The 18,152-nt window shown below is 44.8% G+C and overlaps 1 protein-coding gene across 2 annotated transcripts in view; it reads left to right on the forward strand.

Annotated features, from left to right (window-relative positions):
- The first annotated feature begins 582 nt into the window (after window positions 1-582).
- LOC307221707 (phospholipase A2 inhibitor gamma subunit B-like) overlaps window positions 583-18,152 on the forward strand; it is a 49,170-nt gene continuing 31,600 nt past the window's right edge. Inside the window, exons 1-5 of one of the 2 annotated variants that reach the window (XM_079986478.1) lie at window positions 583-845; window positions 2,313-2,420; window positions 3,688-3,834; window positions 11,271-11,402; window positions 12,729-13,074. In XM_079986478.1, the coding sequence (XP_079842604.1) occupies window positions 797-845; window positions 2,313-2,420; window positions 3,688-3,834; window positions 11,271-11,402; window positions 12,729-12,874 (582 nt within the window). In that variant the 5' untranslated portion in view covers window positions 583-796 and the 3' untranslated portion in view covers window positions 12,875-13,074. Of the gene's footprint in view, window positions 846-2,312; window positions 2,421-3,687; window positions 3,835-11,270; window positions 11,403-12,728; window positions 13,075-18,152 lie in introns of those variants that run through there. The other variant, XM_079986479.1, reaches the window with a different exon arrangement.

The following is an 18,152-nucleotide window of genomic DNA, read 5'->3' on the forward strand; positions in this document are numbered from 1 at the left end:
CCCTGAGTAAGATCGGCCCAATCAGCCCTACCACAGAGATCTGAAACTTTTATTTTCTCTCTCTTCTGAGCCTCAGGCAGCCACCCCTGTTAGGAGAGGAAGTGTCTGACACACACAAATCTCTGGGTCTCCTCACTTACAAATTGATCCGTAGGCCCAGAAAGCAGTGGTGCTGTGTTCGCATCCCTTTGGGGACCACATCTTCCACATGTGATCTGCAGCAACTGGTAGTAAGAGGCTTACTGCCTCTCATACTGGAAGGAAGGTAGCCATCATGACTATGTTTAAAAAGATACTGAGAAGGTACAAAACTGACAATGCAAAGGAGTGGTTCCATGGATACAAGCAGGTTCCAGGTTCACCTGATTGCTGGGAAGATAAAGAGATGTGTGTGTGACATGCCAATTGTTCATTACTTTGTTCCTTGTTGGGAATATGTTTGCTCCACAGGCATTGTGATAAAACAGAGCTGGAGAAAGACTGGAAGGAATTCACTTCTTTAAAGTTCCAGTTAACTAACAATGAGGACTGGAAGAGGCATCTGGCTGGCTGCCACAGAAGTCCTAAAAATGATTGCATCCACAATCAAAAAGGAGCTTTGTGTTCCAATTTTAAAAAATAGGATTTCTGGGACAGCATGCACTCTCTGTTTCCATAATATCCCACCACTCCTTCCCAGCTGGAATTCTCAGGCACCTTTCCTTCGCCTATAAATTTCCCCAAGCCAGCTTCTTCTTCCACAGCTCACCTGGTTGTTCGTTTCAAGTGCTCCTTGGCTTTTGATCGCTCTGGCATTATGAAGGCTTTCCTGAGTATGTGCGTTCTCTTTGTCCTAGTTTCTTCTGGTGAGTAGGAATGTTTCTCTTAATCATATCTGGATGGATGTTAGCAGGGGTCAGAATGGAAAGACTGAAACAGGTTTTTGGAAGAGAAAAGGAGCTGAAAATATGGATAAGAATAGGAGGATCTGAGAATCTGGACTCTAAATTTTGGGGAGGGGAGAAGACCAGCAAACTTCAGTTACATGTTCTAAGTTACAGACCTCATTTTGAAGTCTGGAAAGGAGCACTGCTTTTATGTTTATTTTCTTTTGACTGGGAGCTTGGTTGAGTTGAATGGGTTAGAGGTGGATTAAAGGAGCCAAGCGAACATGGTTCTGAGTGTTAAAAAGAGTGAAGACTATGGTTCATTCACAAGGATTTGTGAATGACCCATAGAATCTCAACTCAGTTTCAGCCGTAAGGAATCAGTGGCCCAGCAGAATAAAGGGACTGCTCCAAATTGCAAACAACTGAACTCAACCACAAGGCAGTGAGTCATTATTTCTTGCCATTCAGAGTAAAACAAGTGTAAATAGAAGAGTGGAGTATTAGGAGTTTAGAATGGGGCACAAATGTGTCCAACATGCATCATGCACATGAACCTCATACATACCTCACATTCAGATGGTGTAGCAAATTTTGTAAAGGTGACTATTACACTAGTAGAGAGTATTTCTGTTACTTGAGGTCAGGTCAACAATGGGACAGATTCTTTCATATTTTTTCTTCCTGAAGCAGTGATTGGTGACACCAAATGGAGAAATGGGTAGTGGGTGGAATAAAACACAGGGATCTCAGGTGCCGCTTGACTTCAAGGTAAACAGTTGCGCTTCCTGTGCTGTTCTGGCTACCCTGTTTGGGATTGATACACTGTTCATGAAGACCTCATGCAGCCTGTAACAGGTTGCCTACCTGCCACCCCTGTGTTGGCAACTGGCAATGTTTGGGTAGGAAGGTAGATGGGGAAGCATCTCCTGCTGCACCTTTCTTCCCATAACCTCCAGGCCCTCCCCATCTAGCCAAGAGCTATTTTTTGGGCTGTTGGTAGCATACTTACCAGCACCAATAATGTGGCTGTGTATGGAATTGTGTGATAGGACTTATGAAATCCTATCTAAAATGTCACTGCTCAAATGGTTGGTGATGGCAAGAACTGAGAACAACACTGGGACTATGAGAGGGAGTTTTGAATCTTCTTATCACCATGTGTTGAGGTGCAGGGAAATGTGCGTGAATGGGAATAAGGCTGTGCATCTGTCTGTGTCTGTGTATATTTGTGTGTGAGAGAGATAGACGAGATGGTGTTTGTGTGTGTGTGTGTGTACACATGTGGAATCTTGAGATAAGTAAGATTCCTCGTGTCTGTTAATAGTGGTTTGCATCCAACAGCTGAGATCAAGGTCAGATTTCTCTCTGTGAATATATGTAGATGTCATTTCTCAAGGAATGAGAAACCCATGGCACTGATTGTTTCCTACTCTTTCCTCCCAGATGTGTCGCATCAATGTTACTGGTATATTTACCGTGGAAGGGGAGTGCCAGAGGTCTGTCATAATGGACAGGATAGCTGCATTTCAAATTTTACTCGATATAATTTAGGTGAGTGTAAAGCCTTTTAGTCCAATCAAAGCTGAATGTGTGGGCCCTGGATTATCAGGGAATAATAATAATAATAATGGATGATGTGCATGTATGAATGCAAAATGACCAAAGACTGTGCTCTCGTCAAAATGTCAAGAAGTGCAACAATCCGGTGACAGCTTACATCTTCAAACTCTGATAGATACATTCTAAAATCAAATGAAGCCACAAGAGATCTATTTTTAAAAGAACAAACATTTATCTATCATCCATCTGTCTGTCTATCTCCCCACAAAGGCTTACTTGCAGAACATTTTTCATTTTGTGAGAGCCAGATTGAGGTGAAATCAAGGGAATGAAAAGAGTAAAGGGAAAAGGAAAGAGCAGGAAATAATACAACCTGCTGGGGCTCTTCAGGAAGTAGGAACAATATTGAGAAAGGATAAACCAACTCTCTTTTCTGTATCTCAGCAATAAATATTGTAACAATGTTGTAACAACAAATAATATTGTAGTGTAACCATAAAACAGGAATTTAATGTTTCTGGGGCATCTTGATTTGAATGAACTAACTCTGTCATGCCATAGTTTGAAAATTGGACTAGAGAGTCCATAGCCACAGGGCCCCATCCTTTCCCCCCATGAATCACTTGCCTGTTTTAAGCAAAGAGTGTAATATGCTAGGTGATTCTTAATTGTATTTCTATTACATCCACAAACTCCTTTAGTATCATTGGGTGCAGCTCATCGGGCGCTGGAGATTGGAATTGACTTAAAATAGCTAGTTGTTCCCTTACCACCTCTTTTCCTTTCTTGGGCTACAGCTCCCTCCTTACATTCTATATTATGTTATCAGCAGGTTAGGCACTTTTCTTTTGGGTAAAGATGTTGTCACTCAGCAGCATTTATCTGACTTCTCTGTTGCATCAATATGTATACAGTGGTACCTTGGGTTACATACGCTTCAGGTTACATATGCTTCAGGTTACAGACTCTGCTAACAAATAAATAGTGCCTTGGGTTAAGAACTTTGCTTCAGGATGAGAACAGAAATTGTGCTCCAGTGGCATGGCAGCAGCAGGAGGCCCCATTAGCTAAAGTGGTGCTTCAGGTTAAGAACAGTTTCAGGTTAAGAACGGACCTCCGGAATGAATTAAGTACTTAACCCGAGGTAACACTGTATTAGGAAGCATCATATAAATTTCAACTATTAGGGGGCTGGTTTGTAAAATTTTGGTTTTGAATTGTACCCTTTTCTTTTTTTCTTTTTTTGTCTCTCTCACAGGTGATATGATATTTGAAACAGAAATGTGGGGATGCACTTCAGATTGTACCCCAGGGGATTACAGCTTTACTACACTAAAAGATAGATATTTCCGCCGTAGAATCCACTGCTGTCAGGGTGATTACTGCAATAACCAATCCGCACCTGGTAAATATCTGCATGCTTTTGAATCTACATACCCTGAGAATGAACGTCATTTCAGTTTCAGGTTTCATCCTTGGGTACCCATAGAATAGACTAATGCTACTGTTCTAGACCAAGATTCTTCTCCTAGTTTGCATGGGAGAAAACAGGTAGCCTATGTTAACTGTTGATTGATCAAGAGCTTCAGACGACCCCTGAGAATGTGGAGAAAACACCCTGGATAAATTGGGGGATGAGAGAGAGAGAGAGAGAGAGAGAGAGAGAGAGAGAGAGAAGAACACATGTCCTCCTTGTTCCCTGATAGCCGTGCTGACCCTGGGTGTTATCATGTTGTGCAGATCCGAGGAGGAAGTGAGGGGAACCATCTGTTGGTACTAATGGCCATCCAGAAAACTACAAAGCAGCACTGCTGAGGGGTTGGGTTGAGGGTGCCCTCTGCCAAGGGTTTTTGCGGCGGAGGGGGGGGGGTTCATCTTGTGTGGGTTGAATTGTCTGAGTGCACTCCTTGGTGGAAAGGATGAGAACCAGGTAGCAGATGTGTGCAGCTCCACCTATCCTTTGGTGGGAGATGTCAATTTATGAGAGCGCCTGTTTGATGTTGGGAACAGTAGATCTCTGTGAGTCTTGGGTGGTAATTAGAATGGCTATTTCAATAAATGATGAGTTTCAATGTCTCCTTGGGTTTGTAATACTAATAATATTTGTACCCCACCCATCTGACTGGGTTGTCCCAGCCAAACGTAGTGGCTTCCAGCTTAAACAAAAATATAATAAAACATAAAATGTTAAAAACTTCCCAATACAGAGCTGTCTTTAGATGTCTTCTAAAGGTTGTTTAGTTACTTATCTCCATGACGTCTGATAGGAGAGCATTCCACAGGGTGGGCACCACTACCAAGAAGGCCCCTCTGCCTGCTTCCCCACAACCTCACTTATTGCAGTGAAGGAGCCACCAGAAAGCCGTTGGAACTGAACCTCAGTGTCCAGTCTGAATGATGGGGGTAGAGATGCTTCTTCAGGTATACTGGTTTGTGGCTGCTGCCGCTTTGCCAGTGAGTCTTGGGGAGGACCGCTCCCCCTGCAAGCCCATTCTCCACCTTGGGCCTGGGGGCGGGCCCCAGACTCCACCTCAGCATATAAGGCTCCAAGGAGGCCTCGGAACATTGCTGCTGCCGCTTTGCCGTGCGTTTCCCCTTGCAAGCCCATTCTCCACCAGGCCAGGGGGCGGGGCCCACACTCACCACTGCCACAGCTTTGGGGACACTAGTGCTGCTGCAGCGGTTGTTGGAAGTGTTTTTATATGTTTTAAACTGTTTTTATTTTTTGCTTTGTTGTACCACCATAAGCGGTGGTTTTTATCCATGTATTTTATTTGTTTTGGTTTATTTTGGGTTGGGGTGGGGTGGTTGTTGAATGGGGTGGGGATTGTTTTGTTTTGGTGTAATTGTTTTTTGTTTGTTTGCTTTTATATTCTGTAAATGGAGGCGAGTATGAGGCTTGGGATTCCTACTGTGGAGGGGCGAGGGAGGTATGGCGGTGGGGGCAGATGTCATAGGCGAAGGGGATCGAGATACGGATATGCTCGTACCCCTTCCAATCTGCGCCCCATCCCGAGAGACAAGGGTAGGGTGAGCAAGGATTACTCACCTCCGTCACTGGTGTTGTGCAATGCCAGGTCTATAGGCAACAAAACCGCCACCCTGCGAGATTTCTTCACCTCGCAGGGGGTTGACCTGGCATGTGTGACTGAGACCTGGGTGCGCGAAGGGGATACTGTTACCTTACGAGAGATGGCGCCCCCGGGTTTCTCCGTCCTCCACCAGTCACGGACTGTGGGCCGGGGGGGAGGGGTGGCGTTATTAATCCGGGAAGATTGTTCTTTCAGGGCTCTACCATCGCCATCGATCCCCGGCATTGAATGTGTTGGCCTAGTGTGGGGCTCCGAGGTGAGCTTGGCTGTCTGGCTGATGTACTGGCCACCTAGCGCACCAGCAGCCACCCTGTCAGGCCTGCTGGAGGCGGTGGCCGGCTGGGCCTTGGAGTTCCCTAACCTATTGGTATTGGGGGACTTCAACATCCATGCTGATGCCACTCCCTCCTCACAGGCTCTGGACCTGGTGTCTTTCATGGTGACACTAGGGCTCTCCCAGTTTGTTTCGCGCCCCACACATCAAGCAGGCCACACGCGGAATTTGATCTTTGGCGTCGGTATAGATGTGATCATGTTTCCTTCGATGAAGGTGCCATGGTCTGATCACTATGCTCTGAAAGCCAGGATTGACGTTCCATCCCCACCCTGCTTGGGTGGCGAGCCAATTTGGGCCCGCCCGCAGAGGCTGATGGACCCTGATAGATTCCGTCAAGCCTTGCGGGACCTTTCTCCCCCTGGTGACTCATTGACTGAGCTTGTTGAGGCCTGGAATACCCAGCTCCTGGCAGCCATCAATGAGATCGCACCTAAGCGCCCTCTGCGACCCCGCAGAAACCGGGCTCCCTGGTTTACCGAGGAGCTCCGGAAAATGAAGCAGGACCTCAGACGGCTAGAGCGAGTATGGCGGGGTGCCCGTGACGGAGCTTCAAGAACATCTTATAGGGTTTTTATGAAAACCTACGAGATGGCAGTGAAGGCCGCTAAGAAGTCCTACTTCTCGGCCTCCATTGCATCTGCTAGCTCTCGCCCGGCGCAATTATTTAGTATAATTCGGTCTTTAACGTCCCTCGAAGGACAGCCAAATTTAAATAACAATTTGACACACAGCTGTGAGGCATTTGCGAGCTTTTTTGCGGAGAAGGTCTTGTTGCTCCGCCATGACCTCCCTGCCAATTTGGATACAATAAAGGAACTGGAGGCCCCTCGACTGTCCTCGGGTTCAGTATTGGACCACTTTGACTGGATATCCCCAGCCGATGTGGACAGACTCCTCCGAGCTGGAAAGCCCACCACTTGTCCTCTCGACCCGTGCCCGTCCTGGCTGATTAGAGCGTGTCCAGACGAGGTGCGGGCCCCCCTGGGGGATATCATCAATCTGTCCCTTGGCACCGGGACATTCCCAGGGGAACTGAAGGAGGCAGTGGTGCGCCCGCTCTTAAAGAAAACATCATTAGATCCCTTAGATCTATTCAATTACCGCCCGGTTTTGAATCTTCCATTCCTGGGTAAGGTGATTGAGAGAGCAGTTGCTGAACAGCTTGATAGGTTTCTGGATGAAACATCGGCTCTGGATTCATTCCAGTCCGGCTTCTGCGCTGGTCATGGGACCGAGACGGCTCTGGTCGCCCTAACAGATGATCTCCGCAGGCAGCTGGATCGAGGCGGGTCGGGGCTGCTGATTCTTCTAGACCTGTCAGCAGCCTTCGACATGGTCGATCACGAACTCCTGGACCACTGCCTTGCTGCGCTCGTTTCTCTCTGGTCGGGGACAGAGGGTGGTGCTTGGTGGGGAATTGTCATCCCGCCACTCCTTGGTGTGTGGTGTGCCCCAGGGTGCAATACTCTCCCCGATGCTTTTTAACATCTTTATGCGCCCCCTCACCCAGCTTGTCCGGAGTTTTGGGCTGGGCTGCCATCAGTATGCTGATGACACCCAACTCTATCTGTTGATGGACGGCCACCCGGACTCGGCCCCAGACACACTGATCAGATGCTTGGAGGCTGTGGCTGGATGGTTACATGGGAGCCGGTTGAAGTTAAATCCTTCGAAGACAGAGGTCCTCTGGCTGGGACGGGACGACATGGGACTGAGGGGGCAACTCCCATCTCTTGCGGGGGTGCAATTAGTGCCAGCACCGTTCGTGAAGAGTTTGGGTGTAATCTTCGATACCTCCCTCTCCATGGAGGCGCAGATTGCAGCTATAACAAAGGCGGCATTTTTTCATCTCCGCCAAGCTAAGCAGTTGGCTCCTTACCTCTCTCGCCCTGACCTAGCCACTGTGATCCACGCGACGGTCACCTCCAGACTGGATTATTGTAACTCGCTCTACGTGGGGCTGCCCTTGAGACTGACCCAGAAACTCCAGCGGGTGCAGAATGCCGCAGCGAGACTCCTTACGGGGTCTTCGCTTAGAGATCACATTCATCCGGTGCTATACCAGCTGCACTGGCTCCCGGTGGAGTACAGGATCAGGTTTAAGGTGCTGGTTTTAACCTTCAAAGCCCTATACGGCCTAGGGCCCTCGTACCTACGGGACCGTCTCTCCTGGTATGCCCCACAGAGGAACTTACGGTCTTCAAATAAAAACACCTTGAAGGTCCCAGGCCACAGAGAGGTTAGGCTGGCCTCAACTAGAGCCAGGGCTTTTTCGGCTGCGGCTCCAACCTGGTGGAACGCTCTGTCACAAGAGACAAGGGCCCTGCAGGACTTGACATCTTTCTGCAGGGCCTGCAAGACAGAGCTGTTCCACCTGGCCTTTGGTCAGGGCGCAGCCTGACTCCCTCCTCTGGCAATCTTTACAAAACTTTAGTTTATGGTTGCCATCAATTTTGATTTTAATTAATTTTTATAATGTTTTATAATGTTGTACTGTTTTAGTGTTGTTAGCCGCCCTGAGCCCGGCTTCGGTTGGGGAGGGCGGGATATAAATAAAATTTATTATTATTATTATTATTATTATTATTATTATTATAGCTTTAAAGGCCAGCATCAAGACTTTGAATTATGCCCAGAAACATACTGGGAGCCAGTGTTTGTGTTAATTTTTTTATTCATTTTCAATAACAATCTTCCAATTAATGACAAATTAAATCAAATCAATGCATATTACAATAATAACAATACCACCATTTATATATTCCAATAATAAATAATTTTGGGGAATTCCCATGTTCTAGTTGTCTAGAGATATCCATCCTCATTCATGTCTCTCATGTTTCGGCTTTTTTTCCAAATTCAAAACTAATATTATTCATCCTGATTCTCAGTCTAATCAGTCGTTTCTGTGGCTCACATCTTCTGTAGCAAAGTTTTTGTATTGTTAACACACAGCAGACATTTTTTTTATTCATCTCCTTCTCTGTCCAATTATTTTGGTATTCAGTCCTCTTATCTCTCCTTTGACTGTCAAGTTCTCATTAATGGCAACAGGCTTTGTTCCAAAAATAGGGTTTATAAATGGCAAGTCAACAAATTCTCTCTGATGCCTCTTAATGAGCTGATATCTGCATATGTTTGTATAAAATGCTGTATTATGGGGCATGCTTCCCGGCTCTATATTATGTGAGAATTATTTGAATTCCTCCAAGATCAAAAGGACCCCCTCCAGCTCCTCCGGGCCCTAGAAGAGCTGGCAGGAATCCAGTGCTCTCCGTCCTTCTGTCCACAATTTCTGTCCATTGGCTGCTCCCACTCACCAATCCATCAGCCCCACATAGTGTGCTGCAGTAGTCCAAGGGGGAGATAACCAGAGCATGCACCCCTCTGGCAGGAGAGTATACAGGCAGACAGGGTCTCAGCCTGCCTAAGAAATGGATCTGGTAAACAGCTGCCCTGGACACAGAATTAACTTGTGCCTCCATGGACAGCTGTGAGTCCAGAATGAGGCCCAGGCCATGCACCTGGTCCTTCAGGGGCATAGTTACTCCATTTAGGACCACGGAGCCCCCATACATGTCCACCCTCTGTCCCCCAGAAACAGTACTTCTATCTTGTTGACATTCAACCTCAATCCATTAGCTGCCATCCATACTTTTTTTTCCTGAGGGGAAGGAGTGAGTGGAGTTAGTGGTTGGTGACTGATTGAGATAGAGATACTGGAATGACTGGATGGGTGATGTGTTTTGTATGTATTAGCTGAAAAGACAGGGATGAGTCATATAAATATTATCATTTGTGCATATGTAAATCAGGATTAGGCTGTGGTGTGTAGTGAATGAAGGAGGGGGTCCCTGACTCTAAAGATATTTCAAAATGTGTTGCTGTGTTTTTTAAAATACAGTGGTACCTCAGGTTACAGACACTTCATGTTACAAACACTTCAGCTTACAGACTCCGCTATCGCGGAAATAGTACCTCGGGTTAAGAACTTTGCTTCAGGATGAGAACAGAAATTGCAAGGCGGAGACGCAGTGTCAGAGAGAGGCCCTATTAGCTAAAGTGGTACCTCAGGTTAAGAACAGTTTCAGGTTAAGAACAGACTTTCAGAACAAATTAAGTTCTTAACCCGGGGTACCACTGTAATATCATTGCAATGTATTGTAGTTACATTGAAAACTGCATTTTATTTTATTGTGGTTACTCAGTTTCACGCACACACACACACACACACACAGAGAGAGAGAGAGAGAGAGAGAGAGAGAGAGAGATGGATGGCACTGTGGTCTAATCCACTGAGCCTCTTGGATCGTAGGGTCAGCACCTCAAATCCATGCGATGGAATGAGCTCCCGTTGCTTTATCACAGCTCTTGCTAACCTAGCAGTTACAAAGCATTCCAGCAAAAAGTAGATAAATTGCTACCACTGGGATGGAAAGGTAAACAGTGTTTTTGTGCAAATTCAACTGGACCTAACTGTCCAGGGGTCCTTTAAACACACACACACACACAGAGAGAGAGAGAGAGAGAGAGAGAGAGAGAGAGAGAGAGAAAGAGAGACGGTTTTATGTATTGAGTGGTATATAAATATAATAAATACAACATGAAAACAAAATTTATTTATTTGAGAAATTTATATACTGCCCTTCATCAATAGGTCACAGGACAGTTTACAACACAGCAACAAAGTAAACAACATAGTATACCTTCATAACATTATATTCATAAATATAACTCAGAGTATTAAGTCATGTGTAATAATACATAATGGAATATAGTACATAATATATAACGCATAAAGAGCAGCTTTTCAACTTATTCACTTTGACAGCCAGGTAATAATCTCCACATCTCATTCCAATCAAAAAAGAAAAATTATTATCCATTCAGCTCAGATGCAACTATTAAACATAACACTTATTTATCAACAGCATGAAAGAGAAGAGAGAAAGAGAGTGAGAGAAAATAAGTGCAAAAGTAGCTCCTAATCTCTCTCCCCGTATGACAGACCATCTTCAGTTATCTTCTGGGAGCGTTCATTTTCTCACCTAGCCTTACAACCTGGTAAATCTCAGCTTCCCACAACAATCTTGCCAAGTTGTTGATGCCAAGAGGTTTCTTTGTCACCTCCTACAGTAAGTCCAGCTCTCCTCTCAAGAGTAAAATTCACCCATAGTGTCGGTAGAGTCTCTCCAGTCTATCTCAGGACAGCAGCAACTAAAATTGCTCCATTTTCTTCATCAACTGGTTGCCAGACTCTTCAACTGCATTGCATCAGTGAATGGTTCTAGAAGCAGAATGCAGTGGAAACACTGCACATATCTCATAGGATTAGACAACTGGAGCCTAGGAATTAAAATAGAGACATCTGGTCTGGATTCATGTGTTGATTCTAATGGTTGCTTTTGGCAGAGTCGGATCCGCCCTACAATGGTTTGGTGTGCCCAGGCTGCATTTCTTCCAGCTTTGAAGATTGTCAGGACTCAGAGACTGTCAGGTGTAGAGGTGAAGAGAATCTGTGCATAGAGTTTGTGATGGCTAACTGTAAGTACTGTGGTTAACCATTGAGTCAGAGGTGGGAGGTGGACACAGTTTGCTAAGCTGTGTGGGTGGGTTGCTGTCTCATTCAGTCTGTGGCTTCCTGCCAGAAAACATATAGTATGTGTACGGGAAGGGGAGTTCCCCCCCCAAAAAAAAATATTAGCATTCCAATAGCCTTTGCTTTGCATATAATGTGAGCGGGTGGTGCTGTGGTCTAAACCACTGAACCTCTTGGGTTTGCCGATTGGTAGGTCAGTGGTTGGAATCTGTGTGATGGGTTGAGCTCTCATTGCTCTGTCCTAGCTCCTGCCAACCTAGCAGTTCAAAAGCACTCCAGTGTGAGTAGATAAATATTGCTGCAGTGGGAAGGTAAATGTTGTTGCTGTGTGCTCTGGCTTCCGTCATGGTGTCCTGTTGCACCAGAAGCAGTTTAGTCATGCTGGCCTCATGACCCAGAAAGCTGTCTGTGGACAAATGCCAGCTCCCTCAGCCTGAAAGCGAGATAAGCGCCAAAACCTCACAGTTGCCTTTTACTGGACTGAACCGTCCAGGGGTCCATGACCATCTTTACCTATATGGATGAGACTAGGTGTTGGCAAGATTTACCTTGCCTGGGCTGGATCAGTCCCACGGAGCCCCTCCATGGGTTGGATAGCGAGTGCGCATGAGCGTGCCCACCTGCGATCTCTGTCATTTGCCTGAGTCTGCACATGCGCAGATGCAATTTCCAGCATCCTCGCAAGTCTGCACATGTGAAGACACAATTTCTGGCATCTGCGTGCGTGATTTCCAACACCGCGGAAGCCAGTCCCTGTGCTGTGACGTGACGTGCCACAGTGCGGTGCAGGAACTCACCAAGCGGGTTGTTCTGTTCTGGGGCGGCTCATAGCCAGTTAAACGACTTCTGTGTCCCATGGGGCGCCTGGATGAGACTATGTGCTTCTGCCTCTGGTGTGTACATGTATATGTGAAAGAGACAAATAATCTGTTTGTTAAATTACAAGCACACACCCACATATATATATACATACACACACACACACACAGAGAGAGAAATTTAAAGAGCCTTAAAAAAAAACCAAAAACTTAAAGCCAGCCATGGATTTGGAATTCCATATCCATGTGGGTTGGGCCCCTGCTACATAAGAACAAAGTTGACTTTTATTTATTTATTTAAACATCAGTATGGTATTAGGATGTGACTTAAACATGTTTCTATATGCACAATACAGTTTATAATGATTAAAATGTTCCCATTCTGTCTCCTGCACCCTGTGACCTTGGTATTACCCAAGGATTTGTATGACTATGCTTTTTTCTCTTTATTAGATGGCTTTCATCATTCTCATATGGCTTTCAAAGGCTGTGCAACACGGGATTTTTGCAGGCTGGCAAGGACATCAGTGACTTATGATTACACTTTTGACAGAATCAACCAAGCACAATGCTGTCATACTGCAGCACCACCAACCTAGAAGTCCAACCTTGATGAGTAATTAGAAGATAGCAAAGTCTTCCCCTTTGACATCCATGATTTGCAGCCACAGTGAAGGAGGAAGTTGCTTACCTGATATTGGGAGTGCAGAGAAAGTGGGGTTCACAGGTCTGCAGAGTCCCCTATTTGGCATTAGTGTAGGGTGAATGGGATGCAGGGATGGAAAAGCTAAAGTAGAAAAGTGGGGCTTGGGTACTCTTCCTCATGATATTACAGTGTATGCTTAAACTTCTCTTGATCATGATCACAATAAAATGGTATGGCAAATAAAACTGTGTTCTGTGTCTGTATTTGTCAAATAAAGAATAAGCTCTTTTTCTCATGTTGAAGCCCTCTGGACCTCTCATGGAGGGGGCACATGAAGAATTTGCCAAATAAAGAGTCTTTGATGGTGTTGGGGATGGTGGTGAAGGGCAGTCTTTGCAGAGGGAAGAAATGGGTATGGTTACAAAAGTCGGGTGGCAAGAGCCCAGGGCATTCCAGGCACTCACACAAGGTTTGTGCTCCTTTGGAGAACTGAGACGTATCAGAGAATGTTGTGGCTTTAAGAAATATGGTTTCTTTGCCTATTTAGACCTTCATAGGCCTTTTAAGGTGGCATTGTACCCCACAGTAGTGTGGGCAGCCTTCTAGCAGCCTGCTCATAGAGGATCTCAATTCTTCTTCCTCCTTCTTCCTTCCAGCCACCCTTGTTCCATGGGCACCTTCCAAATCCCTGGCAACCTTCCAAATCCCTAGTCTCAGGGCAGAGGGAAGGAGTTGCATTGTTCATGTCCCTCAATTGCCATATATTGTTCTTTGATGGCCATAGCTCAGCCACAGGAATTTTTCTGCAGCTTGCATTCTCCCTTTATATCCCAAATAAGCAAAATCTGGTGGTTTTAGATTAAGGATTGTTTTTCATTTCCTTTGTTTCTTTTTATGGCCTAAAAGAGACAGACACTGTGGGCTTGGATTTAATTTGTTTCTAAGCAGTTAAAATAAGATCGGGAAAGGCTCAGGCAAAGGACATCAAACGGATGGCTATTTATTTATTATTTATTTATTTATTTGGATCTGACAGACACTAGATATAGATTGCCGGCAATGTAATTTTCTATTCTTTAGATACGGAATAATGGGTGAGCTTTTGGAAGAAGATGAAGGAAGGGGGAAAGGAGACTTGGTTTGAAAGACCCTAAACCTTTATTTTGTTTTTTATATTTTTATTTTAATGAACATATATAAGTGGATAATACAAGGTCCTTTTGAAGAGGCTGAAGAAGGAGACACACTCTTGAGAGATATGGTTTTTGGGAAGGAAAAATGAGTCTTTAAAAACTTTTGTTTGAGTTAAAAAAAGAAAGAAATGGAAAAGTTGGAATTAAAGGCTTTCTTATTTCATTTTCTCTTTTGCTATAGCCTGGGAAACTTTGTGAATAAGCTTCAGTCAATGGGAGAAAACAGAAAATAAGAAATCAAAGCAACAGATAAGGGGAAAGCACAGTGTGAGAAGGCAGAGCAAGAGAATAAGGATGAAATATAGTGATACAGTGTGGTTGGAAAAAGAATTGCAGGGGTTTTTCTATTTTGTGCTATTAAGGTAAAGCGGGGAATATGCAGAAGAAATAATTTTGAGGAAATATGGAAGGTGTTTGTAAAATTTGTACTGTTGAAATGGAAAGGGGTCAAACCATTGCAAGTGGTGTTGAAATTTTGGGAGGTCAGATAGTCACAATGAAATGGTCCCAGGGGTTGGGTGCACGTTTTTCCCCTTACAGTGGTGCCCCGCAAGACAAACGCCTCGCAAGACGGAAAACCCACTAGACGAAAGGGTTTTCCGTTCTGGAGGCGCTTCGCAAAACGAATTTCCCTATGGGCTTGCTTTGCAAGACGAAAATGTCTTGCGAGTTCCTGCGGGTTTTTCCCCCTTTCCCCCCCTTTTCCTAAGCCGCTAAGCCGCTTATCAGCTAATCCGCTGATAAGCCGCTTAACAGCTGATCGCTAAAAGCCGCTAAACCGCTAATAGCGCTAATCCGCTAAGCTGTCAATGGGCTTGCTTCGCAAGACGAAAAAACCGCTATACGAAGAGCCTCACGGAACGGATTAATTTCGTCTTGCGAGGCACCACTGTATTTATTTGTTTATTTATTTAGGTGATCAGGAGTTTTCTTCATCAGGCATAGGCAAATTCAGCCCTACACATGTTTTGGGACTGCAACTCCCATCACCCCTAGCTAACAGGACCAGTGGTCAGGGATGATGGGAATTGTAGTCCCAAAACATCTGGAGGGCCATATTTGCCTACGCCTGGTCTTCATCATTCTAGAAAGCTGAAGGGCCAGGAAGGAGTTTGAGAGGGAATTGATGCATGAACAGTGTTAATTGGAGGAAAGTATAGGAGCACTTTGCCAACACCCAGGAACAACAGGTTCAGCACAGTGACACAAATTGCTAGAATTCTAATAGCACTATACCATAATTTAAAGCACAGTGTGGAAAACAAATTAAATCTCTTCCCCATCCCAAGAACTCCAAAGACACGTGTCTCCTAAGCTGTGCCAACCTCAATTTCACTACCCTGGATGAGGGGAAATGAGTGCCATCAGGTCACACTAGAATTCAAAGCTCAGTGCTGAAATGGGATTAGATTTCCAGAAGCCCAGGCAATTTAGCCAGATTTCCCTGAGAGTCAGCCGCATGAAATTTTGTGAAAGGGGAGAGGGGTGTCTTTCCACAGTTTCCTTTGTGGTACATTAATAAAATGCACAGTGACTCGAGTGCTAGATGTCCTCGGCCCCATTAAATCCACTTGGCATAAAGAATATGGTCACTTGCTCTTTAAAATAAGTTGGTAATACTTAAGTGCAGGGGTAAAGGTAAAGGTAAAGGTACCCCTGCCCGTACGGGCCAGTCGTGTCCGACTCTAGGGTTGTGCGCCCATCTCACTTAAGAGGCCGGGGGCCAGCGCTGTCCGTAGACACTTCCAGGTCATGTGGCCAGCGTGACGAAGCTGCTCTGGCGTTTTGAGTTATATATTTATACAATATAAACACACAAAATGCCTCTGAAATGAAAATAGCATTTTTTTTCTAATTTTGAGGTACAAAAGCAACAATAAATTTGCCAATTGGCTCCTGTTTCAGAGATACAAAGATGGTCACATATAAATGACCCAGTATGCATTGTGTACATAATTTCATTGCCAACAATGTACTTCACTGTATTTCAAACTCCAGATTGCCACATATGGCATCATATTGCATCAGCCGAACTGCAAGTGCAAAAAGGCTGCTGTGCTGGAAAAGAAGATGCAGCAAGTTCAGGGCTGCCTAGCCACACTTGGAACAGCATGCTGCTTTTCACATGAGTCACAAAGTGGCTTACAAACAAACAATAAATAACAGTAACCTAACAGAACATCACAATTAGAGCATTAATCAGTTGGTATAATTGACAATGATCAGTAAAACAACTACTAAACATAACAAAAGCAACAACCGTCTCTAAAACATTGTTAACAAAATAACTAAAAAAATGACGCAGCACAACCAGAACAAAGGTCATATTATTAGATTCACAAAGCACTACAGCACTCATAATCCACAAAACAATATTAAAAACATCAACAAACTAAGCACTGTTGAATTCAAATAAACACACACACACGCCCCACCTTCATGACCCACAGTCTTCCAATAAGTTCATCGAAAGATGCAGGTTCTGAAGGTTCCTACAGGGCTAGATGCGGAATTTGGGTGCCCCCTACAGAGGTGGAATATTCCCCCATGACAGGAGACAAACCCCTAGAGCAGGGGTCTGCAACCCATGGCTCCGGAGCCGCATGTGGCTCTTTTACACCTTTGCCGCGGCTCCGACATCACCTTCCCGCCCGCCTGCCCGCCCGCTACATTGTAAGGGGCATGTACGCTGGTCACTGCATTGAAAGGGGGCATGTACGCTGGTCACTGTTTTGAAGGGGAGTGAAGAACACACACACAAAAAAAGGTAACTTGTTAATTTAACGTTTATTTCTATGAGGAGGAGTAATTCTGAGGGGTCAAACAAAGAAATAATAAAAAAAGACAAAAAAGTTATTTTTATAATGACGAGTTTTGCGGCTCCCAGTTTTTTTTTCTTCGGAAACGGGTCCAAGTGGCTCTTTTTGTCTTAAAGGTTGCAGGCTCCTGCCCTAGAGGAATGTGAAGCAAGACTTTCAGGAACCATGCTGTGTCACTGGGGCTGCAAAATCAATTCCACGCGCTCACCTTGGACACCCATTTTGGGCCAGTGGAGCTAGGTCAGTAGTTGCCAACCTCATGATACACTGAGGTGGCTGCAGAAGATTCCTCTAACCATCAGTGGATGAAGAGACAGGAGGATATGGATTTGGAAGAATTGTTTTCCATTCTTAATGATCCAAGACAACTGATAGTGGATAAGTGTGCTGATAGCCCACTTGCTACTTTCCAAGGAAATGATTTCAGGGAAAGGGAATTGCAGTGTGGAAAAGGCAACTTGAGAGTAGGAAGGAGTAGGAAGTACTCAAGCCATAAGGTTCCTGCCTTCCAGAGGCAGTGGTGTTGATCCATTGGTTCAGTTCCTACCCTTTGGAGAAAACAAGCTTGCTCCATCTTCCACATGACAGCCATTTAGATATTTGAAAATGGCTATCATGTCTGTTCTCAGTCACCTCTTTTCCAGGCTAAACATACCAAACTCCCTCAAGGGTTTCCAGACCCTTGATCATCTTGGTCAGGTTAACAGTAGGACTGTATGAAATCTAAGTCATGAGATGAGTCATGCATTTTGCAGTAGACTGACTTCTCATCATGACATTTTAAAGGCATTGAAACATAACATTTTATGTACATTACATTTAAAACTTTAGAACCAATGTCCCCACTCTGAGGTTTATGTATATGTTAAGAAGCATAGGAGATAAAATTGAATCCTGAGGATATCCTGAGTTTGGCATAGGCCTGGTACAGTACATCTTAAAATCTGGACATCTGATTTATATTATTATTTACTGAATTTTAAAACAAAGTGGAAATAGATCAGAACATTTTAAAAACAATCACAATTCCATCCCATGGTTTTGAGTTTGCCAGGAACTATTTTCATCTCAGGACTGAAGAGAGAAAGAGAGAAAGAATGGAGAGACTAGGGGTGGATAACCTGTGTCCTGGGGGCCAAATGCAGCCCCTGCATGCCTCTCCACAGCACTCAGGAGAGGGGGTTGCAGGTGGTACATCACACCCCTGCCTAAGGCCAAA

Source organism: Podarcis cretensis (assembly GCF_951804945.1).
Source record: "Podarcis cretensis genome assembly, chromosome: 8".
In the NCBI taxonomy this organism is placed as follows: Eukaryota; Metazoa; Chordata; class Lepidosauria; order Squamata; family Lacertidae; genus Podarcis; species Podarcis cretensis.